The sequence below is a fragment of the Falco biarmicus genome, chromosome 2 (genome assembly GCF_023638135.1).
Source record: "Falco biarmicus isolate bFalBia1 chromosome 2, bFalBia1.pri, whole genome shotgun sequence".
Lineage (NCBI taxonomy): Eukaryota > Metazoa > Chordata > Aves > Falconiformes > Falconidae > Falco > Falco biarmicus.
The window spans coordinates 73,100,489-73,126,545 of NC_079289.1; the positions used below are offsets into that span (position 1 = coordinate 73,100,489).

At 44.7% G+C, this 26,057-nt stretch overlaps 1 protein-coding gene across 1 annotated transcript; it reads left to right on the plus strand.

Annotated features, from left to right (window-relative positions):
- The first annotated feature begins 339 nt into the window (after positions 1 to 339).
- LOC130144585 (regucalcin-like) lies at positions 340 to 10,827 on the plus strand. The gene is made up of 7 exons (XM_056328533.1): positions 340 to 514; positions 3,825 to 3,993; positions 4,486 to 4,668; positions 6,101 to 6,316; positions 8,146 to 8,277; positions 8,951 to 9,105; positions 10,375 to 10,827. Exons 1-7 carry the CDS (start codon positions 419 to 421, stop codon positions 10,423 to 10,425), a joined length of 1,002 nt encoding a protein of 333 aa, XP_056184508.1. The 5' UTR covers positions 340 to 418; the 3' UTR covers positions 10,426 to 10,827.
- The last annotated feature ends 15,230 nt before the right edge of the window (positions 10,828 to 26,057 follow it).

Genomic DNA, 26,057 nt, shown 5'->3' on the forward strand with positions numbered 1-26,057 from the left:
GCACAGCGGGGAAAAGGAGCCAAGCCTTAATGATGCTAGTATGCCTTAATCACAAGAATATTTTTTTCCTTATCATTCAAAGTGACTGGTACTACAAAACCCTCCCCTGCATCTTTTATTAACCTCCCCTTTTTATCACCTGAGATGTTCATCTGCACCTAAATTTGGGAAGACTGGGCTAGCCCTCAGGGTGACAGAATGGTGCAATGTCTCAGTTTCCCTCTCCCACTCTCATGAAATGAGAAAAATAACTGAGCAAGGGTTTTCCCCATCACATGTTCTGCTGCTGGCACCAGCTGGCACCACAAACCAGACCATTCAGAAGGGCTTTGGTCCATGCCTCATCATTCATGTGACTGCTGACTGAATACAAAATGTGAAAGGCTACCTGCTCGGTGCAGATAACATCAACTATTGCATGTTTTTAATTGTCGCTGAAAACAGCAGCCGGACTCATTGGACCAGCGCTGGAAAAGGGATACCAACCCAGGTCTTGCAATATTTTCCTCAGCAGGTGTGTTGATGTGATGAACTGCAAAGTTTTGCATAGGCGTCCTCCAGCTTGATATAAATATTCAGCTGTTTGACTGAGGCAAAAGGGTTCTTAAAATCCCTTGGTTTATGCAGACAGTTATTTCACTGTACGCACATTAAAAGCTTTAGCTGTCTGCCTGCTTATTCAAAGCTTCAGCTTAAAATTAAAAATGAAATTATGTGTGCTTGCAGGGGGGAGAGAGGGAGAGAAACAGCAAAGAAACCTTTTAAGGCCAGTCATTCGTTTGTATTTTACCTGTATCTTAGGGGTACTGAAATGACCAGGTTTTGTCCAGATCGTTTGAAAAGGGATGTAACTGAGGTTTAGAAAGGCTGTTTTTAAATAGCTACCAGAAAGAGATTTTTGGGTTTTAGAGCAGACTGGATGTTTTTACATTAGTTTTTGATTCCTAATAGGAAATTTTTCTTACAGTCTTCAAATTCTGATAGCTTGTTATTCTGATAACAGTTTAACTTGGAAAATGTTTCAGGGACACCCGTCAACCTCTTAGTCTCCATAAGGAGTTTAGGCACAAGTCCAGGAGGCTAGAACACCAACAAAATACTGCAGAGAGGATATAGGCAGGGTGAACGTGATGTTTTTGTCTGCAGGGATTTTATCTGGGGAGAATACATCAGGATTTTGTGCTTTCTGCTTGGAGTTGCTCTTTTTTCCCCTGCATGCTTATCTCTGATGGATCAGTGCTGCACCAAGCAGGGTGTGAAGTGCTGCACAAAAAGGTGCCAGGTGGCAGGAGGCCTGGGGAGTGATGAAGCCAAACGTGGTGTTTTGAACGAGGCTTTTTGCAGTCGTTTCCTCATTTTTCCCTCTGAGCCGCTGTATTCTGTGAAATGCTGCTGCTGCGTAGTTCCATGGAGTGCCGCAGGGAGGGTGCAGCAGGAGGTGGACCACCTGGCACAGAGGGAACTGGGGGCTGCATCGCTGCCAGTTTGTGGGGATGCTTTCGGAGGGCAGTGCTGCCTTTTAGGGTTGGACAAACCTTCCTGCTAAGAGCCTCCATTTTCAGCTGCTTGTAAAAGTTAGTGAAACCTCAGCCAGCAAGGCACAGATCTTTCCTTCTAGTTGCCCTCTTCAAAACAGGGCAATTTAAGACAAAATATTCAGCTGTTTGAATAAAACCCCACAGCTGGAGGGACACACGGGGCCTATTTCTTTGGTGGGGGGGAGAGATGCTGAGGCTGGATGTACACCTGGGGAAGGCAGACACGTGCTGAGGCTCTGTGGGACGGGGCAGGTCTCCGCAGTATCATGGAGGTGGGCGCGAGAGGGGTAAGCAGGCAGCTGGTGCAGGCAGGTTGGTTTCTCCCCTGCCTGTGCCTTGTGAAACAGCTGGTAATGGCGTGATTGCGTACTCTTTACGTGGTGTGCGGGATGGGTCTGTGAATCAGTATTTCACCATGGCTTACATGCCAGGCCCCAGTTTTGTTGCTGCAGAACCTGGAGAAGGGCGGTAAGTGAAATGGGAGTTGGTGGGAAGAGAAAGGTTTAGTAACGCTCATTTAGGTCAATGAAACAACTGATGAGAGAAATGCACGCCGACTGTTGCAGATCTGGAGAATTTCTGCCTCTGTGGGAGCTGTGTGGATGCTGGGCTGCTGCCGAACCACGTTTCCCCATGGGGGTGAGCAGGTCTGAGTTTCCCAGACCATGATACAATAAAGTCAGCATGCATCTCCAAGCCTCGGGTCCCAAATACAGCAGCCACATGACATAAGGCTTTAACCCAAGAGAAACTCACTCCTCCAGCTTAAGCATGGCTTAACAGGTTTTAGGAGGTTTTACTGGCACCTCGTTGCGTATCCTTATTTACACTTTAGATTGATGCTGTTTGCCTGAGGGGAGCAACTCACTGCCCGGCCTCTCCTGGCCATTTTTCTTGGAAGGGGGAAGGGTATACCTGATAAATGGGTTGTTTGGACCTTACCTTGGCAGGGTGACTCCTTATCATGCATGTCTGGGGCTGGGGAGCAGGGAAGATAGGGGTCTCCAGCCCTGTTGTTTCCACTCAGAGTGATGACTGGCTCTTCCCACATACTTAGAAGCATATTAGTGCTAATTAATTATCTGTAAACCTTATCACCAGCTCACCTACCAAGAAACAATGCCCGCTTGAAGACACTAATCTGTAGGAATAGTGTTATGTCAGGGACTGGCTGCTTCCCAAGAAATATCTCTGTGATCTGTGGAAAAAATGTGCTGAGGCTGGTGGGTGCCGCAGCGCAGCTGCAGCCGCAGCAGCAGCAGCAGCAGCAGCAGCAGCAGCAGCAGCAGCAGCAGCAGTGTCTCCATTAGCGGTGACTGAGGCGTCGAGTAGGCCCCTTTCTCCTGCAGGAGCTGAATGGCGGAGGGTATTGCTCGCACCGCAGCTGGGGCAGGGCAGGCCCTGGGGCCCAGCTACCCATTTTGGAGGCCATCAACGGGCTCTGAACACAAGTGTTAGGGACTGGGCACCCTGTGCCGGGGTGGTGGCAGAGTGGCCAGTGTCCTCACAGGCACCCTGCTGCGGCAGGGATGGGGGTACGGGGCAGCCGGGGCACGGACACCCCTGGCAGGAGCAGGCACCTGGGCTGGGAGCTTCACAGACGGGTGGCTTCACCCCCGGAGTAGCAGCCGGGATAATCACACCCTGCAGCCTGGCACAGGGTGAAGTTCGGAGTTTGCAGCAGGGGTTGGAGCCGTGGCTGGGGCAGTGAGGGGGGCAGCGAAGATGAAACGCAGGAGCATGAAAGGCAGGAGCCATCTCCAGTGTTTGCATATGCACGCTGACTCTGTGCGGGAACAGGCACTCGGTCTTTGGTGGCCTCGGTGGCAAACTGCAGTCGGTATTGTGGGTGCATGCATGTCTTCCTGTGGAGCACATCAATGCATCTGTGTTAATAAGGCAGAGCCTCATTTTTCCACAAAAAGGCTTCTGGCTCATTGGTGCTGCTGCCTGCCAGTCCCTCCCCATGGTCTGGGGGGCCCTTGGGATCACCGATCCCCAGCCAACAGCTTGGTGCCAGCTCAGGGCCCTGTCCCAGCGCTCCCTTGCCTGGAGGCAAGTTCCTCATCAGCAGCTCTGGCTTAAAGCCTCTCACCTAGGAAAGGTTTGCTAAGGAGAAGCCTTGGCACTTCAAGCTGAGTTCCAGCCATGAAGCCTCTTAAATTACTCCATCATGTGGGATTTAGAGGGTTTTCCATTTACAAACCCTGCTTTTAAGCATCACAGGCATAAAAAATCCACACAAGAGCTTTTCTTTAAATCCGTTGTCAACTCTCTTCCCCTCAGACCATGTCCTCCTCCATCAAAATTGAATCTGTTGTGAAGGAGAAGAACAGGATGGGAGAGTGCCCCGTCTGGGAAGAACGGGAGAGCGCGCTCATCTACGTAGACATTAACTCACAGAAAGTTTGCCGCTGGAGCCCAGTCACCAATGAGGTGCAGAGTGTGTCTGTGGGTAAGGGTCCGTACTCACCACCTCATCCTGGGAGTCTTCTCTGCCTGCCCCTGCCCATCCCTCCCAGTAGGAATCCTGCGGCATGGTGGTCTCCCTTATGTTCCATGGGGCCACATGCCCTGTCCTTCATTGACGTGTTGCTAAGCACAGTGTGGCCTAAGCCAGCTGAGCAGAGGGGACCATGCTGAGGTGTGGAGGGCCATGTTGCCCTTGCTGAGCCCCAGTGGGAAGGCATGTTTCCTTTGGGACCTGCAGAGGAAAAGGTGCAGTCCTAATGGCTGTGTCTGCCCAGATGATGGAAGGATCCGGGGACTGTAAAGCCAGCGAGATGTGCTAACGATCTCAGGGGAGAAGGATCTTAGCATCAGCTAAGCCTGTCCTGGGTCAGGGATGTCCCAATCAAACCCAGGTGACCTCGGTGAGGTGGGGAGGGGTAGGGCTGGCTGATGGCCCTGGAGCTGCCCACCATCTCCTGTTCCCTCTTGCCCTCAGATGCCCGTGTCGGCTCAGTGGCACTGCGACAGTGCGGGGGCTATGTCATCGCCCTGGGAACCAGGTTTGCCTTTCTGGACTGGGACACCCAGGTGGTCACCACCATCCTTGAGCTTGAGCAGGATAAGCCCAACAACAGGTTCAATGATGGGAAAGTGGATCCAAAGGGGAGGTTTTTTGCTGGTAAGTTTCTGGCAGAAATTTCCCCAAGAGCAAAGAGGAACTAATTACCGTGTGTTTTATATAGTGCATTTTATTCCATGTTCTCAATTCCTCTGTTGACTTCCCTGCAAAAACCACTGTCGTGAGCATGAGCTATCTTGTAAACCCTCTGCTCAGTTACTGCCCAATGGGGAGGACAAGAGATGCTGGCCGCATCCTCTGACTTATAATGAAGATAGAGGCTGTGGACAAGGGTCATCTGGCGGAAGGCTCCCCTTCTACTTGGAAGATGGTGTTTTTCAAACATCTCCCTCCACAGAAAGTGAAAAGCAGGTGAAGGTAGACATGTAGACAGGAAGGTTTTTGGAGGTATAGAGGAGGATACAGCTCCTAGAGTAGATGATGAGCTGCGGGTTGCACTGTTCAGGTACAGCCTCCCCTGATTAGCCCATGGGAAACAGGGATGTGGTGAGAGATCCTTGGCATCCTGAAGGCAAGAGGAACTTTTCCCGCTGGTTGCAACGCAGCCAGGGTGCCCCTGTGCTTTTTGTCATATAAATGATGAGCCAAGCATAGCAATCCAAGCTGGAAGTGGAGAGCGACTGATGGGAATGAAAATGGCTCTGTATTTGTTTTGCCAACCAGCCTTTTCTTACTATTTCAAATTTGCCAAAAGTCAGGAAATTCATTTGACTCATGATTATGCTTGAGGGATAACGTGTCACTGGAGTTAAGGGCAAGAATAAGAGAGAAAAACCTGCTTTGCACACCCATTCCCAGCTGTGCATGGAGGATCAATGCTTTTAACAGGGGTTTTGGCCAAGCATTGTAAAATAAGCTCCTGAGGGCTTCTGAAAGGGGAGACCAACAGAAGCAGTCTGTCATACTTAAAAGAAGGTGTAATGTCCTCCTTGAGTGCTTCCCATCCCATCACTGCAGAGCTCTCTCCAGAGGAGAGAGAATCAGGAAATACCTAACGGGGTTAACACTGAGGCATAAATTCCTTGAGAAAAAAATCTCACTTCTGTGGCATTCTCCACTTGCTTCTGAGATGAGTGTGCTTTACAGCACCTGTATTTTAAGGTAACAGCCCATTTAAATGATGAAAGTAGCCTATGAGGAGCAACAACAAAAAGAGCACATGATGCTTGCCTGCATCTTGGCTTTTGCTGTGAGCAGAACCTCGGCCCCTGGTGCATCGTGGTGCTCCTTTGGGTCTTTGGTGTCTATGACTCAAACAGCAATGCAGAAGCTCATCCTTTCATCAGTCAGCATCACCTCTGCGGGACACAGCTGCTCCTGTTCGGCTCCTTTTCCTCCTTCTCATCAATCTGATAAGACCGGGTTAGTCCCTTTCTCCCTAGGACCTCTTAGTAACACTTAGAGGAGGTTTTTAATCAAGCACGAGGAGCAAGCTTCTACTTTCTAACCAGTGCTCCCATTTCCATTTCAGGTACAATGGCTGAAGAGACGGCACCAGGGGTCCGAGCGAGCCGGCAAGGCGCTCTCTATACCCTTTTCCCTGACCATTCAGTAATAAAACAGTTAGACCAGGTGGACATCTCCAATGGTCTGGACTGGTCCCTGGACCACAGGACCTTCTTTCACATTGACAGCCTGGCATATGCTGTGCATGCCTTCAGCTATGATGTGCACACTGGAAAGATTGGTACACATGCTCTTCTAAATTTGGTGACAAGTTTGATGACTCTTACTCTTTCTGCAGTGAGACCTGGGCATGTAAGATGCAGTGATTTATTTGACAGATCTCATATCTTCTGGTTACAGCTTGTCAGCAGGCTGATTGTGATTTTTCTCAAATATAGTTACACACCAGGTGAACAAAGTTTTGACAATCCTTCATTTACTTTAATCTGGATAAATAATCATATTAGACCCGTTCAAGGAGTTGCAGGGAAGAAGTCATCTGTACTGCAGGGTGAAAATTAATTTATAGGATGCTATTTATTCTTGAGTGCCATCTACTGGAAAGCTTTGATTGTACTAGCTCCATAAATACAAATACAGAATATGCATGCATGTATATCACAGAAATATATTTAAAGAATGAAGTTATCCTTGTGACTAAGTTTTCCCAATTCTGAAATTAAAATTGCCTTCAGATGTTTGGCAAATTTCACTTAAATTCATTTTCTGGACAAACATCTTTTATTGTATCTGCAAAAAGGAAAATTCAGGTGCAAGCGAAATGGGTGCAAACCCATTTCAAAACTCTATGAAATATTTTGGAGCTATATCGATCTGTTATACTCCGTGGAAATTTAAATGGCTGAAGTGCCTTTGTACTCTAATGTCGCGACGGAGGGAAGACACAGTCACTCAATATGAGTGATCAGCAGACTTCGTTTATTGTCCCTTACAGTCACCTTTTATGCCTTGTTATAATTAGCTCATACATATTACAAAAGTTAAGCTCATTATTGGTTAGTTGCCTAAATACCAAGCCCGCCGCTAGTTTCTCTTCTGTAGTTATCTGTTCCCACCTGCAACATTCTTTTCCCACCAAAATCTTCCTGTTATTGTGTAACAAGAACAGCCAAGGATAGTGTATTTTTGCTTTACTTCAGATAAGCTGAGAGCGATGTGCATTTTTGTCCAGCCAGCTGGACTATGTCTATGTGACCCTTTTCAGCTAGCCAGTTATCCACACTCTAATTAGCGTGGACTTTGTAATCATGGGTGAATATCATACAGAATAATTATATTCACTCAGATTACAATTGCTAAGAAAATATATTTCTATAAATTTCAGGATATAAGGCTTCTAAAGAAGATTTAGTCCAACTTCCCCCCCCCCCCCCCCCCAATACAAAAATGTAACTAGTTTGAACTTCCTAGCCTTGGCTATTTTTGGGTAGTGTAATGGCCAGAAAGCTCTGGGTCAGAGCAAGCAGACCTCTGCCCATGGGCACTGGTCCACGGACTGCGCACGTGTCCACCAAGCCATCTGCACTGCCGCCTAGACTGCCAGCAGTTGGTGTCCAGGCTTAATCAAAACTGGTAGCTTTCTTGGCCATTAAAGAGTAAAGTTCTTGATCTTTAGCTGGCAGAAGTTGCTTATTGCCAGCATTTAAACCCAAGTCATTATGTGTGTGATGCGTTGCTCATAAAAAGAAATCCAGGCTGTAATGATCAATGGAAGTGCAGGAAAAGTCACTGCTCTTGCAGCAGTTGTGGCATGACAAGCAGCTAGTGGGTTAACAGGAAGGACAGGTTCTTTTCCCTTGGTAAAATAACAGGAGCCCTAATTCAGTACAATCCCAAACTGCAATGGCTCTGCTGGGGGCTTGCTTCTGCCAGGCTCAGTTAGACTTTTAACACATCTGCAAAATGTGCACATGATATACATATTCCAGTGCATTTTTCTCACAGAAAGTGAATTTACCAGTTTGCAAGAGCATGGAATATGTTAGACTGGGATCTGATACAGAACTGGTACCAGCCCATGTAACACCAGCTCTGTAACTCTCCCTGCAGCCTGCCCAAAACTTTTGTACCGTCTAGAAAAGGAGGAGCAAATGCCCGACGGGATGTGCATAGATGCAGAAGGGAAGCTCTGGGTGGCCTGTATCGATGGTGGGAGAGTCATTCGCATAGACCCAGAGACAGGTAAGGCCTCCGCCAGCACCTGTGTATTGAGTGTCAGCTACATGCCATGAACGCAAGAGGAAAGGCACCCAGGAGGAATGCCTTGAAGGTGAGATGAGGTGGTGTCATTTATTGCCCAGTTCTGCCCCATGGGTTGTCGAGAGCATCACTGGCCCAGACCCTGATCACATGAAGAGTGAGCCCCGCGCTGCCTCTACACGGGTACCCTGGCTCCTGTGGGCTGCTGATGCACCACACCCTCTTCTTAATAATGCCACTAAAATCCCACAAAAAGCACTGCACATTTATTACAAGAAATACTACAAACTTGCAATTAAAGGAGAAAAAATTCTCAGTGTTGAAACATTTAACTGGGAAATGCTGTTAGGGAATGACAGCCATCCCAGGCCAGGTGTCTTTGCCTTTCCTGGCTTCTCATACTGTGTTGCTTCATTGTGAGAAAAGGAAGCGATGCCTCACAGATATTGGGGAGAGGCTGAAAACTAGTTAGACATGAGGCAGATGAAATAATTTGATTTCCCCACAAACTGTCATTTAGCATATGGCCCCTGTCTGTAGGGGAGATGCCTTCTGAGTAAATACCACATCTGTGCCATGTGCACTAGTACTGCATTCATATTTATATGTTTCCTAGAAAATGAACATTAGGAAACAATTGCACATTTTTTCCCAGGAAAAAGAATCCAAACCGTGAGGCTGCCTACTCCGAGGATCACCTCTTGCTGCTTTGGTGGAAAAGACTACTCAGAAATGTATGTGACTTCTGCATACGATGGACTGGATGAGGCCACCTTAGCCAAGGAACCTCACGCAGGAGAGATCTTCAAGGTGAGCACGTTTCCTTTCTTTCTGTATGTCAGACCTGCCAAGCCTCATGCTCTGAGAGTGAGGTGCCCTCACTCATCCCACTGGCCTGATGTGCTGGTCCAGATGCGTTCCGTGTCCACTGGCCAGGCACAGCTGCTTTTGCACAGCTGCTCGTGCATTTGGAAGGAAGATTTGAAGAAATTGCTGGTAATAGTGTTGACATGTTGGTTAGCTGAAGTTGATATCCAGTCAGGGGCTGAAGGCAGCCAGTGGATCTGGATCTGCCCTGTATAACATATTCTGTAATACACTGTCAGGACTTGAGTTTTGCTCCTATTTCTTCCTATATTTTCATCAGTTTTGGAAATTTCACTCCCTTAATTCTCAGTTTTTAATTGTGACAAGAAATCTAGATGTTTACAGCACAGGTTGCTCCTTTAAAAATTAAATTCTTAAATTCACCCAATTTGCACCCGAATCCCAAAACTTGTGGGATTTTTTTAGTTTGTTAAAAGTGGTTGCTACATTTTGAGAAACTAATAATCTACATTTTTGTCCAGGGCTCTTGAATCCAAAACTTGTTTATCTCTTCATTTTTCAGTCCATTAGCAAAAAGTACATCAGGAGAATAAAATGCAGTTCTTAATGAGCAATTGCCCTCATTCCCTGAAAGCTGACCACAGCAGGAAAGGGAAGGGTCGTAAATGAGTGGAAATGAAAAAAACCAAACAAACTCAAACAAAAACCAAACAAACCCAGACTGTAATCAGTTTGGCAATAGGATGAAGACATGTTCCAGCAGGGCTGGAGATCTAGTCTGGGATCTGGGACCTTATAGTTGAAAGCAGTGTTTGGGGGAGATTTCTCATGGCTGAGAATTGATAGATTTCTCAAGCAGCAGAGTTTAGGAGCTTTGTTTTTTTTATCTCTGTTCCTCAGTTCTCCAGTTCTAGAAGGGAATTTATATTTTCCAAACTCACATTTGTCTTGCATGGGCAAAGCACATTAAAAGTTACTATGAGTGATTTCATCAATGCAGAGATAGGGACAACATGTAAGGGCTACAAATAATGTGTAAATTATCAAAATTATTGAGTGGTGCTAATAAAGACCTTAGTCTTAAAGAGTTCTAAAGAACTCCATGTAATGACTCATTTTGGTCTCCTCTTGAAGCCGGAGACCTTCCATGTAGCGGTAGGTTGCTATGGTTTTTGTTGTACAACATTTGAGTGTTTTCATTGTACTCAATTGGAGATGTTTCCTTTTTTTATTTTTGTAATTTTTAAACAGATAACAGGCCTGGGTGTGAAAGGGATCCCACAGAATTTCTATGCTGCTTGAACATTGACACTAAATAACAAAGAAGAAATGCTTGCATCTTGTAGTAGCTCTGACAAGCAGAAGTCCAATGAACTACAGAATTTATCTGTGAGGATTTCTAAACTGAAAGCATGCTTGTTTGGAATTGAAGATATTCTTTCTTCCGTGGGCCTGTGGCTTGACGCAATAGGTTAGAGAGGTAAAGTTAATCTGTGTTACACCTTGATAGCTTTTGTGACTTTCCATAAACCTACATAAGCCTGAGCTTAGTTTTGTTGAACTTTCTGATGACCAGCTCTGGATTTTCAAGGTTGTGTGTTCCCAAAGAAGAACCTGACTCCTGGTTTGTCTTTTCATGTTACAGTGATTTACCAGCAATGACATGGCAGATTTTAATAAATATTGTAAGAGTGATGGCTTGAACTGGACTACTCCTCTGCTGTGGGACTCCCCCTGAGGTGTTTTCTTGGTGATCAGACCTATTTGTAGTATCCAGACTCTATTTTTTTTACATCCTTGCTAGCCTGTTTCCATTTGCCTTGTCATAAATTCTTCCATCTTGTCTTTAGAACATGGTTTATGCTGCTGAAAATAAATTATGCAATCACACCTAAAATATGCTTACGGTTTGTTTTTTTCCCTGCATTCAGATATTACCATGAAAATGCTGAGTGACCACACACAGTCCGAGTACAAACAGGCTGTGAGCTGCCAGGATGGCCTGATACCAAAAATGGATGCTCCCTAGAGTTGTCCTGTCCGGGGTCATATTTGCACCTATACACATGGACTTCCCTTTGCTTTACATATTTTCTTACTGCATGCATGGTTTCTTATTCCTCTTCTTATAAAGCTCTTCCTCTGCTGTTTCAAGTATTTTCCTCCTTTTTCCCTTCAGATTTTCTTTTTCTTCTCTTCCCCCTGAGCTTCTCTTTCTACTTAATCTCACTTTTTGCCAGCTTTCTGCTGTCTCTTTGTGGTCCATATTGATCAGTATTAAGTTGGAAATCCTTGTCCCTGTCTTTAATGCTGTATATATCTGCCCAGGTTTCTCGCTGCATTACCCTCACCTGCTCTTTCTTCCCTGGGAATGAAAATCTGGCCTATCAATGTTTCTCCCTTTGCCCAAACTGTACAGGGCTTTCTCCCACACCAGTGACTACATCAAAGCTTTTGAATTTGGGGGTTTCCTGAAGGCCTCTGCATACCTGCAGTGAGCCAGGTCCTGGCCAAAATCTGGCCAGCCTGAGTGGATGAGCAATGGAAGTGGAGAAGTTGCTCACCTCTTCTCATTGCTTCTACTGGATGGTCTGCAGATAGAGCAGAAATAGCACCTTGCATCTAAGTAAATGAAATGCACTTTGGAAAATGCTGGCAGATGAGTCTGTGAAAAACTTAAAGAGTGCAGTGGAGGGGGTCTCTCAGTTTTTCCTTGGCTTTGTGCAAACCTGGGCCCTGACAAAGCTATTTTGTCTCCTACATCTCCGTGACCTTCAGTTCATTTCTCCATGAGCAGGAGCTGATTATACCTTGGTGCTGCAGAAAGCACAATGTCGAGGTGTGTTTTTAGAGGCTATTTAAATAATGACCCAACACTATGTTGGATTCACTGAACCTCTGTGATCCTTTCATTATTTAAGAATGCTTGAGACCTGTAGATATCCAGTGAAATCTAGCCTTTGCATTGAATTTGCTATCTTTTCACTGCCTGGGAAGACAGCACATAATACATATTCAGATCCTTAACGCTGACACTTTGTGATGTTACAAAGAAGTCAATAATACTCATCATTTACCAGACTTAGGTTTCAGTGTCTTTCTCTGAGGTATTTGGCCTTTCCACCACTGCTATTCAAGCCTTGAGTAAGCCCTCAGACAGTATGAGCAGGGAGTAAGTATTCAATGCCTCACGAGGATAACCTCCCACAATAACCCATGCATGGAGGAGCAGAGAAACTGTGGTTAGCCATGCAGAAGTGTTATTTTCCATGGGGCTGTATGCAGATTGCCCCTAGAATTAGCTGTTTTCTCCATAGCCAGCATCTTTCTCCTGGCCAGGGGTCCCTCATAGCAGTCTTGAAAGAACCAGGCTGGGTTGCTTGCTTTCTTTTAAAATGCTCATAACATCCGACTCTCTTATGTGGTAGCTTTCTGGCCAGCTGACAAGCAGGAGATCTGGTTCTGAGCTCTGATCAGGCAGAGGGCAGCCCAAACCATATGTCCCAGGACGATGTCCTACCCGTTTTGAAGGAGGATGTAACATGGGGAAGGTTAGGTGGTATATTTGGCCCCCCCAGTTGAACCAGGCCATAGTCCAGAAAGAAATGTGAGATCCAGGGGGGGCAAGAAGGGAGATTTATTCACTAAGCACTATTGAATATACTTGATCACTGAACAGAATTTTCTGAAGTACATTTATTTCAGTGCAGTTACCTGAAGTCTACTGTAAAATCCATGTTAGGTACTTTTTGAACACTTATTCTAGACGATTATTTTAGGTCGTTAGCAAACACTTTGCTCCTGTGATACTTGACCAGATGATTAGTAAAACAGGATGAAGGCTCTTGGCCCGTCACTCTGCTTCACTCCTACCTTGCCCTGGAAGGGAGGTGAGTCCATAATGCTGCAGAAAGACAACCTAACTGAGAAATAAAATGTTCGGTTAATTTTAATGTTTGCTCAACAATTGAGCTGTTGGGTTTTTTCCTAGTCATAATTCCAATAGTAATTAAGCTGCTGAAGGTTCTTATGAGTAAAGGTGTTAAATGCCATTTGGCACCATGTCAATACCAAACTGGTATAAGGAGCCCTGACAATTATGCAAGATTTCCTGTTTACCCCACCTGGAGAGGAATGCAAGGCATGACATTTGGAGGCAAGTCAAGTGTCCTAACCTTTAATTAAAAAAAATAATGTAGGAAGTGTGTGCAGATGCCTTATTTAATTAAAAATATCCAGTTATTTACAAAATTGCCTACCCACTAGGCTATTTGCTCTGCCAGAAAAGGAAAGTAGATAATTTTGAAACAATTTGCACTTGAGAAATCCTTAATACCCTCGGTTTTTTTTCTAGAGCTTCCCCAGGCGCACAGGTCAGGCTCACTGGTTTGTAATTCCCCAGTCACACCTTCCTCCATCTCTAAAGGGACACACTGTGCGTGCTACTCAGACTCCAAGGTCCAAGCGTTTTGGGATGTCTCATAGCGCAGCTTCCCAAATTAAAGAAAGGTTTGAAGGTGAATTTCTCTCTGTTACCCAAAGGCCCACTACTTCTCTTTCCAATTTCAGAAGTTGCTGTTTTGTGATTTTGCTTCCTAAAATGGTGTTGATTGAAAACCATGGTGGGACTGTTCTCCAGCCTTGTTAACTGAAATGAAGCAAAGACCCTTTGCCTTAGGCCAGGCGAAGGCATCAAGGAAGGGGGTATAGGACTGGATTCATTCCCTTTGTGTGTGTAGGGAACAACACGGTGTCTGTATTCCTTGGTGAGGATACGCTCTGAGGTGGTTACTGGATGACTGAGCATGTGGTTGGTGTGGGTCAGCCCTGCACAGTGAGAAGCATGGCAGGGAGGACGCTGCCTGCCCAGGGGTAAGCTGCTGATGGAGTATCTCCCCAACATCGATCACAGGCAAAATGTAAAACAGCCTGTCAATAAGACAGTGGTGACGATGGGAGCCGACTTCCTTTGTAAGGGATTGGTCTGTACATCCTGCTTTTTATAAGCTTTCCTAAGTACTTGCTATGTTTAATGATTATTTAACCCATACCAGGCTGGATAAATCTTACTTCTCTCGCATGCTTTTCTGTGTGTTGGGCGTATGCTTTCAACTGGGAAGATTTTGATCCCTGTGTTTTCTAATCCTTGTGGGACAAACTATCTGCCTTTTCTTGCCTGCCCAAAAAGACATGTCTTTGAGAAAACCTGTTAAATCTAAACCGAGGATCTCCAAATACTCGTAAGTGCAGCCAGGATGTGAGTGAAGCTGGTTAAACATCACGGCTGTGCTGGCATTGCTGCTGCACCCACGTGCTCTCACAGGCCTGGAACCGGCAAATACAGGGATGTAGTGTTTGTTTCACTGCCTTTTACTGTTGTGCCTAGGACTTCAGGCAGGAAAGAAGATGTGAAAATGTTTCTTAATCCTGGATAAGGAGACATAATAATTTTTCTAGCAATCTTTGTTTATCTGTTTCTTGTTGTGATTATCTACTTCATCATAAAGAGAAACTGTAAAGATTGTCTCTTTGCTAATGAGGGAAGGGACAGACACAAAACAGCTGACTTTAAATAAAAAGTTCACAAGTGCTACCTGCTGTGGGTAAATAGGTCCCTGGCAACACAAGAAGGTAGCTTCCCTGCTAAAATGACCTGGCTTTGCATAGCTGGTTTGTTTTTTTTTTTACTTGACCCTATCATGCTGCATACTCACATCAGTGTCAAAAATATAACTTTGAATCCAGATCTTTGCTACCTTCTTGCTGTTATCTCTGTGTCAATGTGTACTGGGATTTCAGAGGTAATAATGCACAGCCCACAAAAGAGAGACACTGAACTTTGAACCTCTATTCACATGAAAATACTCTTGGAAAATGAGAAGCTACTTGCCCTATGAACTATTAACGGGACTACTGGGTGACCTGTGGGGTGACTTTGGTCAACAGATGGGTCTGACTGGGAAAACAGCTGCAGGAACAAGAGGTATCTCCTTGGGAGGTATATGAGCAGGAACTGGATGTCTGCAAAAGAATGGCTGAAGGGCAGAAATAACTGTAGATTAATTTATTTTGTCTAAGATGATAGATTGCTTGAGCTGCTGAAAGTACTGGTTTATTGAGTTTGTTTGTGCTGCATGGTGCAGCACTGACAACCTCAAAATAAAAAAAAGTTGGTGTTGATGTCAGGTTCTCGTCCTGCACACAAATAAGACTCACTTGAGCTGTGATAACCTCTGAGGAGGTGTAAGTCCCTCATCCTCATCAGCTGCTGTCTTAAAGAAAAAAGTATTCAACTGTGTTTAGCAGTACCCAAGTCATGTTGGGGAAGAGAAGATACGGATGAATGCCCTGTCAAGACTGTGGTATCATTTGGAAAGAGCTGATATCATGGCAGTGATACACTGGAAGAATTTAAGATGAACGGAAAGAGAAAGACTTATCAGAGGTGAGACTTAACATGGAAGCTGAGGTGATGACAAAGCAAAATGTGGTGAAGGCACAGAAAGGGGAAGAACATGTTGCTAGCAGGTGTGGTAAAAGGCAAGTGACAGGAGGGTGGGCTCCATAATGTGGAAGTAAAGCTTGAACTGGAAAAATTGTACCTGGAGGGACACATAGGGGTCAGAGAAAACTGAAGATGTTCGCTCCATCCTCTGCAGGGCTTTATATAGTTTATTGTACCCAAAGGGAGACAGCAGTGGGAGAAAAGCTGAACTGCCACTGCTCTCTCCCATACTTTTTGCAAAGACCTATACTTTTTTTTTTTTTTTTTTTAAATCAGACACTCAAAAAGCTCAGACACAAAAAGCTGGGCTGGTACACAATGGACCTGTTTGTATTTAACTTGGTGAGGAGTGTAAGTGCAGGGTGTGGGACTGGACGATGATGGAGTTATCCCCACATCAACGCCACTGGGGTAACACGGTCACATTAAGAATCTGGAGCAGTGACAGGCCAGCTACAAGAAAGCCAAGGAGTGTGAGGTTGGTTGTTAAAGGAAAAATTCACACAGACGTGGGTACCGCTGCACTTGCTTTAATCATGACTCAGAGCTGGACCACCACCTCAGTGAGTGGTAGAGAACAAAGGGATACAGCACAGCTTATGTACACTTATCAAATTATTAGTCAGTGTCTGAAGTTTTTAGAAGTTTCCTTTAGTCTTGTCAGTTCTGTGAATCCATCACCTGACCCTGTCCCACTTGATTCATCTATTCAGTTCCAGTCTCTGCCTCGATTCCAAGGTCCTCCTCGGATCACTCTTTCTGCCTGCTTTAACTCACACAATCCTTCAAGCACACTTAGTCTTTGAACAAGCAATTCCCATTCACATATACTATTTTTTCTAAAAACACCTGTGTTTCTGTGAGCATCTGTGTACACAAATTGATCATCTATTGTTTCTCTATTGTCCTACTGATCAACTTGACTAAGTTTTAAACCAGCCTTGGATTAGGGCTATACAAGGGACGAGGCCTGGTTCTGCCATTTAGCAGCTTCAGCACTTCAAATTTCTCAATTCAAAATACATTTTCTTTAACATTGATCTGGAGCAGAGAAGGGGAGCCTTGCCTGCGTTATGAGGTGCTGGGCTGGTTTCTGTTTTGGCATGCTGGGTATCTTGGGAAGCATTCTCTTGCCTGAGAGTATTTCACTTTGCTCTAGGAAAATGAGGGTGTGTATGGACCCAGAAGCTTTCTATATTGTTCCTGCTAGAAAGCCTGATTAGTGGTGTGGTCTCACAGAGTTCTTCACCCACTGGGCAAAAAGCCAATCTCACACTCAGAGCCAAGAGACCACTCGTTGCATGTCTGCACAGAGATGGGGGCTGCATGGTAAATCCACAAAGCTAGCCATAGTAAACCACTTTATACACTTTGAACAATTGTTCACAATTACCTTTATTCACACTTAATTCTCATTTGTTCTTACAAGCCCGGTCACCATTTAAAGATACAACATTCTTTTTTTCACCCTGCATGTTCTGTGGGGAGGGGCCTTTGTTGGTAAGGGGCTTTCTTTGCTGGAGGGTGGACTTCGTAGTATGCCAGTTAGGATAGTTTACACATAGTTCAAGGAATTTTCTGCTTGGTCTCGTTAACCATTTGGTTCTCCTTGAGATTATCTTGTGCCCTAGCTTGATTTATTTATGACTCTCCCAAGGCCAGGTTTTATTAACTATTTGTAACACCCTCTGTTTTTTTCAAATCCCTTCTTGTTTTTCATTACAGATATTTATGTATTTTGTTTAAATTGCAAGTCAAATAACAGATTGACCTTCTATTAATTGCATATATGTGAGCCAATCAACTACAGTGGCTTTCCTCCTACTACTCTTCCCCATTTGCAAAGGTCTACAGGTGGGTTTTAAGCTATCTCCTGGATGCCTTGCCAGATGCTGTGTGGCAGGAAAATGGCAGACTAACTTTTTCCAGTCCTGCCTTATGCCATGCTTTCTGTCTGTACCTGGATCCCCCTTCAGTCTTCTTTCTACCCTATCCTCCCCCAGGACTTGTACATGCTTCTTTGAAGCAGCTTGGACTTGCTTATGTGATGGGAACTCAGGAAAGCCAGTACAGCCACAATCACTGGAAATATGACATAAAATTATCTTTTCAATGCATGTACAGAAAGGTTCAAGTAGGTATTTGCTTTCTCTTAGGAGTTACAAACCAATGATGGAAGCTCCAGATGACCTGGGATATTGCTGTGGAGAAAATGAGTGAAAAACATGAAGATTAGCTTGAGATGGTACTGTAGTATTAATATTTTCTGGTACAGTGGGGTTGTGGGGTTTTTTGAGTGATTTGGCATAAATTTCTGTTTCTGTCAAAAAAAAAAAAAAGAGTACTATGGACAAAATTGACTGTGCTATCTTGGTTTGGGAAAGGTTGTACTTTTGGAACAATTGTGTGGATCCGGTGTGGGATCACTTATTACTCTGTCGGCAGTGCTCCTGGGATGACTGTCCATGGCTGTGTGCTCTTGTCCCCTCTGCCAGACTTCTGCCTGGGCCAGGGCTCTTTCTGCTTCTCCAGACAGCTTGTTTGTGCTCTTTAATGAAAGTTATTGCTTTGAAACAAACAAGTTCTTCACTGTGTGGGAAACAGGCAGCTCTAGGGTGTAACTCAGCAGACTGATTTTAGATGTCTACTCGAGGCTAGTGAATTGCACCTTTTAATTTGCAAAAGGCATCTTAGCTGGGTTGTGGACATCCTTAGACATCAGTAGACACCTGCACTGCAGGTATCTGTGGAGCTGGATGAGCTGAATCTCACCTTAATGTTCTGGTGACCTGGACTTCTCTCTCAAATGTAGGTGGCATTGGCCGAAAGGTTAGAATGTGACCTGGGAGATTACTGGGTGATGGCATAGGCCTGTGCCTTTGGGCAGGAAAACTAAGTAGTGACAGTGGTCACTTCTACCTTTTGGGTGCTTGGGGGACTTCTCTAAGCTCTGTTCTCAAGGGGAGGTTTATGTAGGTTGGCACAGGAGTCCTCTCAGTTAAGGGATGCTGGAGCCTGGCATTGCTCAATTTGTTTCCCCTTGATTGATAAGAGCTTCATTTTTCATGATCAATAAGCCTCTCTGAAGCACGTGATGTTCTTTACACTGCTGCTGGTATGAGGAACACCAAGGACAGATGATACCCTGCTAGAGAAAACTTGGTAAAGATACACAAAGACTGTCTGCCTGGAAGAGCTGGAAAGAGATCAGTGCTATCATCCCCACTCTTGGGTAACTGAGGCACAAGCAGGATTACTTAAGAAATCTTTAGCAGATTTGGAGAGGCCCATATGCTGCCTCCTACTCCACTGACACCTGGTGGGTTCTGGCGACATGGGGATTGAAGTAGAGGTTGGTAATAGGACATAGTGGGAGTAGCTGCTGAGAGAAGGGAAGGCAAAAATTAATGCCCAGGAAAGCTGATAGCAAGCCCTGCAGACCCCATCTTTCCTCCTCTGGCTGCTGCTGTTGCTCCATCCTCCTCCCACCCCGCCAATGTCAATGAGGTCTGTTTGCACCCGCTTTCACAGGAGTGAGTGGGAGTAACTTGAGTCAGCTCTGTGTCCTTACCGCTCACCTCTGCAGTGTGGGTGATCTCTGCCTAGCAAGCAGGCACCAAAGCTGCCAAAGGCAGCTTTGAGGTGGCTATGCTAGGAATTTGTTCTTGATTTTCCTTAAGAGGCAGGTCAACAAGAAAGAGTTCCTATTTTCTACAATCTGTCACTAGGGGTTTCTTAATAGGGCAGAAATTAGATTTCCTGCTTAACAAACAGCTTTATCCATTTCAGCTACACGTTTTGACATACAGTTGCTTGTTGATGTAAAGACAATGTCCTAAGGTGAGCTGTAGTTTCTCTTCATTATGTGGAATGTACTGACAGGTACATTTCCAGTCATATTAGTGACTTTTCTAATAAACCTACATAGGGTAATTTTATGAGCTTCTCATTTATTTTCAGCATCTGCTTTAAATGTTTGTGTGTGGTTGAGGGGTGGAGGAGGAATTAATGTAAAAAAATGCTAGGTTCACTAAAATTCTCTATTTTCCTTTAAAAACAGGGAGTTTTGTTGTTCATTATTCTATTATTGTTCTTGGGATGAGCTAGTGACTAGGATGATTCCTCTTAAAATACCTCTTAAATAATTCCTCTCATTAAAAAAATAATCTACCAGTTAAGATTAGGAAAGACTGAGTTATGGTGATGCACTGACCTCTGTTGGCATAACCCTTTCTTACTGAAAGTCCTTTTAAATGTTGAATTTGGTACTCTAGAAAATAGATGATACATCTGAGACAAGACTTGAGGAGACTCAATTTGTGATGAAGCCATGTTCTGATGTCACAGTAAACCTAACACCATGACTCTTCAACCGATTCATAGCTCTTGGCTGTAATGACACACAGTGTTTGCTTCCTAAAAAAACCCCTCAATCAGATGTTTTAAATATGCTAAAAAAGCGGGGTGATTTCTCTTGTACCAGTAGGCTCTGTAATGGACCGGGTATTGGCTGGCTTTCCTGCAGCTGGCATAAAGCCAGGCTTGTAAAGAAAAAGCACGCACGTTTCTGCCAGATGCTCTGGCTAATGGTGACCTGCATGCCCATGCCTGACTCCAGTCTGTTTTGTACTACCACATCATCTCATAGTATGTTGATCCAATATGAACCATCAGGTCTGCCTGACGTTCATGAAGTGCTGGCTTGATGTCAGCAGACAACTTCTCTGTAACACCTGAAAGCAATTTTGACCAATTAGCACCAATTAGAGCTTCTCCTCTCCTGGAGATGGCTTGTCAGGGGAGCTAGTTGCCATCAGCATTAAAGGAGCCTGGTAGCTGCAGTTTGTCTGGTTTCAGTTGGGGATAGGAGGACTTGTTCTCCAGAGGTTGCTCTCTACAACAGCCTCTGCTGTGTGGCTCCAATCCTCTGGTGGGAACAACTTCCAGGTACATGCTAAGTTTCTCTCAGATGAAACTCCAGGTGATGCCAAGATCTGCTGGGTGAAGCAACCAAAATGCTGCTAAATAGCATAATACCCCCAGGAAAACAAAGACTGCGTGGGTGTAGGGAGGGATGGCGGTGGGAGATGGCTGTGTGAACTTTGGCTGCCCTGATGGAAGAGCTTCCCTTTGCTGTCTGCCTATGCAAGGACCAAACACCTGTGAATTTTCTGTTTATATTCCTCCCTGCTCTCCTGGGGGTACCTGCACACACAGGTTGGGGGGGGGGGGGAATTGTGTGTTTTTAACAAGCTCCCCCGAGACTTCTAGGCTTACTGGCTAACTATGGGGAATATATAGGAATTTATAATTTGTGTGTACTTCTGTCAGTCTGCATGTGTTTCAAGGAGATGTGCCTGTTGCCTGAGGGCTACTCTTTGGAGGTAAGTTTTGAAGAAGACTGGAGAAAGAAACTCCAGCTTTCACTTCTCATGTAGTGAGCAAAATCATTAGCTTTTGTTTTAGAAGGAAACCTGCCTAATCAAGACAAGAAGGATGGTAATATGCAGGGACATGCCTGCTCATCTGCTGCTCAAAGTGGAGGATGAGACTCGGCTGCTCTGTCAGAACATGAGTCATGTTTTTATTTGTGTTTTTCTGAGCCTGAATTGAGAAAGCTCATGTAAGGAATTTTACGGCCCTTGACATCACTCTGGACTTTTGCAAGACAATAGCCTGATGTTTTGCCCTAGGTGTTGGATTAAATAATAACTGGAGATTGTGCAAATACTTCTGCTTAGTTGTGATTATCATGCCAAGGCCTTGCACAAATTAGGGACTTCTGCTATTGGGGTGGTTCCACTAATGTGAGCCATTAAGATAGCAGCTCTGTCTGTTTGCGCCGCTGTTGGTTAGTGCTTCTTTGAAAGCCCACACAGGAGGAACTGGGGGAAGAAGTACATCCTGACCACCACCAATGCTTGTTATCAGGGTTAATCTGTTTAGCATACAGAGCCCATAACTAACACCTGAGCAAAAATAAGCTGCAAGTATGCTGTTCTCCTGCTGTACACAAGCATTTAATCATAGAATTATCATAAAATGGTTTGGGTTGGAAGGAACCTTAAAGATCACCTAGTTCTGATGCCCCTGCCACGGTCAGGGATACCTCCTGCTAGACCAGGTTGCTCAAAGCTCCATCCACCCTGGCCTTGAACACTTCCAGGAATGGGGCATCCGCAGCTTCTCTGGGCAACCCGTGCCAGTGCCTCACCACTCTTAGTGAAGAATTTCGTCCTTATATCTAACCTAAATCCCCCCTCTTCAGACCCCCTGGGGGTCTTGAGTCCAACCTCCTGCCAAAACTGAGCAGTTCTGGGGTGGGATGGGTTGCTCAGAGCTTGGTCCATTTGGTGCTGCAGCACCACTACACGAGGAGATGACTGCAGGATCACAGATGTGAAGGCCAATATAATGTAGATGTTTAAAGCTGAATCACTGGGACCTTTTTCTACACAGGGTCCCAGCAGCAAGCAGACCCCATGGTGTACAGCTGTCTGCAAGGCGGTCGGCCCTCTCTAGCTATGGCAGAGGGAAGAAAGAGAAAATAAACTTTCTTGAATTTTTGCCCTCTCAGTCTTACTGTGTGACCTCCACAGGAGAGAAGCAATGTCTGCCTCTCTGCATTTGGCCCTTACCCAAGAGCCTGTTAATCAGGTTATCAAAACAGTAAAGAAAGGCTTTTATCAAGAACCTCATGCTATGGTTGATACCATTTTGGCTGAACTCAGCTTGTGATTTAAAAAGTGCTGGGGGTAAGAAAATGGGAAGAAAGACAGTACAAGATAAGGCAACTGCATAGATCTCATTTCCCTAAAAAAAACCCCAAAGCTAATATGAAAAAAACCCAAGTTGCCAAGTTCCGTTTCCTATAAACGACCAGTATTTTGGATTTGTGTCAACAACTAGCTGAGGCCTGTTCTTTACATGAGCTTCCTTTCAGTATGGAGCAGAAAACAAGGGTCTAACCATGTAGCCTGATACAAAGTTTTGACTAGGTCAGAGGACCTGAGGACCATTTCAGGATCAGAAGTGCTTCAAGTATATTTATAGGAATGTCTGAATCTGTAGCTGATGGTTCTCATCACACCCACGAACGGAATGAAAATTTCTCATCTCAGTAAGACAGCTATTCATACAAAAAATTTAACAAGTGCAACAGCGAACAGCGGGCGCGCCATCATGTTCTTCACTTGTCACCAGGGAACAGGAAAAACTTGCATTTCAACTTGCCGCAAATGTCCTTGCTCCCTGCAGCTTCTAAGGTGTGCTGTAATAAATGTGCTCATATGCTCCTGCAAGTGAGACTTATTACTGTGCTTTATGATCAGTTGCCTTTGCCATGATCACTGCAGGTAAAATAGATACAGAGGTATACAATTGTAAGAAAAAACTGCTTTACTTTTATAGCAAAACCTGACAGTCTGGAACAGCCTAATCCATGGAAAAGCTAGTTGTCAGACCAGGTAAGACTTCAGATTTAAGTCTTGTGATTTGATTTGTTTATAAGAGGCAGTGGAGTTTTTTTCCTGATGGGGGTGGGTGGGGTTTGAAGCCTTAGTGTGTCTTGAGTCCAACTGGAAGAAAATTGCTGTGGAAAATAACTCGCGGGAGGAAACAAATACCGGTCACATAGGGTTTAGCCACTGCTGGAGCACGTCCTCTCTATCTGCTTGTGCATCCTCCCTCAAACAGACAGTGGCAATCATTCACACAGCTGCTGAGCTTCCAGTGCATCGGGGTAGCTTTTTACCGTTAGTTTTAATAGAAGGTGATTTGTTAACACTGTATTTTGAGACTTGGCAAATCTGCTTTTGTGGTCAGACAACATTGCAGTCTGTTTGTTGTGCACAGCAGTGCTAGCAACATCTCCTAACTAAAAATACCATGTAACAACCTGAAGGGTACTTATTATATCATATTTATAAAGTCTGGGGAAGATTGGCCATATTGAGTGTATATCTGGATAATGATGAATTAGCTCAGGCAAAATAAAATACAACACAGACTTAGTTTATACATGGGAAGTGTTAACTTTTTTTTACATTTACATTTACAAACATTTCCAGCAGAGCTGCCATCCTGAGGGTGCAAGAAAGGGACTGCCCCAGCAGCTGCAGCCCTTGTGTATCTTGTGCAACTCTTCAGCTCGACATTCCTGATACAAGTACTGGTGGAAAACAATCCACCGATGGATGGTGGGGTTTAGGTCATATTGATAGAGGAAAAAGGCCAAGTAATATAAATAAAGTAGTTTATAAATGACTATGCTATAAATTAGTGCCCTGTGGTAGTGTGGGAGGTCACTATGGTGCTTTGTTACTCTGTAATAAAATGAAGAAACATAATAAAAGATGAGGTGCTTTCCTAGGTTATCTGACCCCTTTGGAAACATGTCATTTTTCTGTTGTAGATCTTAGCCTTTAATATTAGCAATGTTTGACCCAGACTGACATCCTGAGCTCAGCTGCTACTAGCCCTGCACCTAAATTCTCTGCCATGGATGACTTGTACTGTTTGCAGCGTGAAGTTCTGCTGGAAGGTGAACCTCTACTGCAGGTCACCACAGATCATGCCTGCACTGCCCAAGACATCCATCCTTACATGCTTTTGCTCATGTGCAACAAGCCTATGAAGCTGCAACAGGCACAGCTTTGCAGGGCATGGAATAGGGCTGGTTCTGCACTGAGGACCCAGTTTATCATCTGACCTGTATCAGCTTGTGAGTCATCTCTGCTGAAGTGTGGCCCTTAAGAGGTCTTGCTCCATGGCAGTCTATGGTTATGGTTGACAGTACAAATCAGTAATGCATGGGGGGAAAAGAACCCACCAACTTTAGAAGAATATTCACAGTTATTTCTCAATGATCCATTATGAGCCCAGAGCCATCAAGGCTTAACCTACATGAGAGCCATAGGAGTTAAGGTCTGGATGGCTTAAAGACCCAGACACTCTTAGCTTCAACCTTTGCCCAGTGTCAAAGGTACTGGAAATTTGTTCCTGAGGACACAAAGACACTTGGTTTTCAAAACTGATCCCAGGAAGAAGGTGGGGTGTTGTTCATGGCTGCTGAAGGACACCAGACTTACTTCCTCAGCTTTCACCATAGTGAGGAATTTAAGTGCAAAAAGAGTCCTTCCTCCTCCTCCCTATGGGCTGCTGCTAGATTAGGAGCTGCACACGGGAAAGACGGGAAAGACGCGGGCAGGGCACAGTGTCTTGATGGTTTTGCCTTTCTCAGGGTAATGTTGCAGCCCCCCTCCTGCCCAGGCTGATGCCTCTTGTGCAGCTCTGAGGGTTGCCTTCTTGGATGAAAGGTGTTGGTCTACATTGTCACTTAGCTTCTCCAGGGATCAGGACATCAGAGTAAAGGGCTTTGTTTTTTGTTTCTGACCGGTTCCAGATAGGAGAGAGAAAAAAAAAAAAAGAGAAAGAGAATGGTGCAAGAGTATGGTGAGAAAATAGCTCAGGAATTTACTTCATTTGCACAATTTTGAAGGACTAGATAACAAACTAACAGAACAAAGGGAGGAATGAAAGAAGGAGGTTTCCCTTCTCCTGTAACTGGAAATTCTTTCTAGTAGACAGGAATGCATTTACTTTTTGTGTCTCCCCAGTTTCTATCTCTGTTTGAATGGGTTCTAGCACACAGCTTGGTTCTCCTCTGGCTCCTGTCTTCTCAGATGCTGCATCTGAGAGGTTTGTTTATCTCCTCCTTAAGCTTCTCTTATTGGTAGGACATTATGAGCAGCTCTCCTGTGCCTCTTGGAAGGGCTTTTAATGCTTTGTTTCAAACACCGCTGGTGTCAGACATGAAGTAAGCTGGCTTTACTAAACATTTTTTAGGGCATCTTAACTGTTTTTATCAATACTGGTGTAGTTAATTAACTACATTATGAAATTAAAATCTCATTTGCTTCTGTTTAAGAGGAAAATTGTTTTGCCTGGATCTTCCTCCAAGCCCACTGAAGCCTTGCTTAACATTGGTGGGACTGGGTTAAATTGGAGGAACTTGAGGACTTTTTTCTCTTTTTAATTGAAAGTTTTAAAAAAGAAAAAAAAATTTTGCTAATGAAATTCAACTCTAATTTTGCCTCTCCTTTCTGTTGTTTAAGTCAAAACATTTCCCCCACCTTGCAAAACTTGGGTAAGAAAAAAGCCCATCCCATGTACCCCTGGCTCTTGAGAATCCATCATGTGAAGGCAGCAGTATTGCACCCCATGCCTAACCATCACAGTAGCATTTTTACCAGCCACTGAATTTTATCACTGAGTTTGCCTGTTGCAAATAAAGCCCGGGTTGTTTCTTCCTGATGGCATGGCATGCTGTGACGTGTTTGGGCAAAATAAATCCCATCCAAACCTTTCTGCCTAAGGTTCCTGCTGGCTGGTGTCAGGTTGTCAGAGGCACCTTGTTGACAGGCAGCCC

Coding starts and splice junctions, on each gene's coding strand:
- LOC130144585 (XM_056328533.1), top strand. CDS start 419: ATGTTTTTAATTGTCGCTGAAAACAGCAGCCGGACTCATTGGACCAGC. Junction 8,278..8,950: donor TCGCATAGACCCAGAGACAG/GTAAGGCCTCCG, acceptor ATTTTTTCCCAG/GAAAAAGAATCCAAACCGTG. Junction 9,106..10,374: donor ACGCAGGAGAGATCTTCAAG/GTGAGCACGTTT, acceptor ATTTTTAAACAG/ATAACAGGCCTGGGTGTGAA.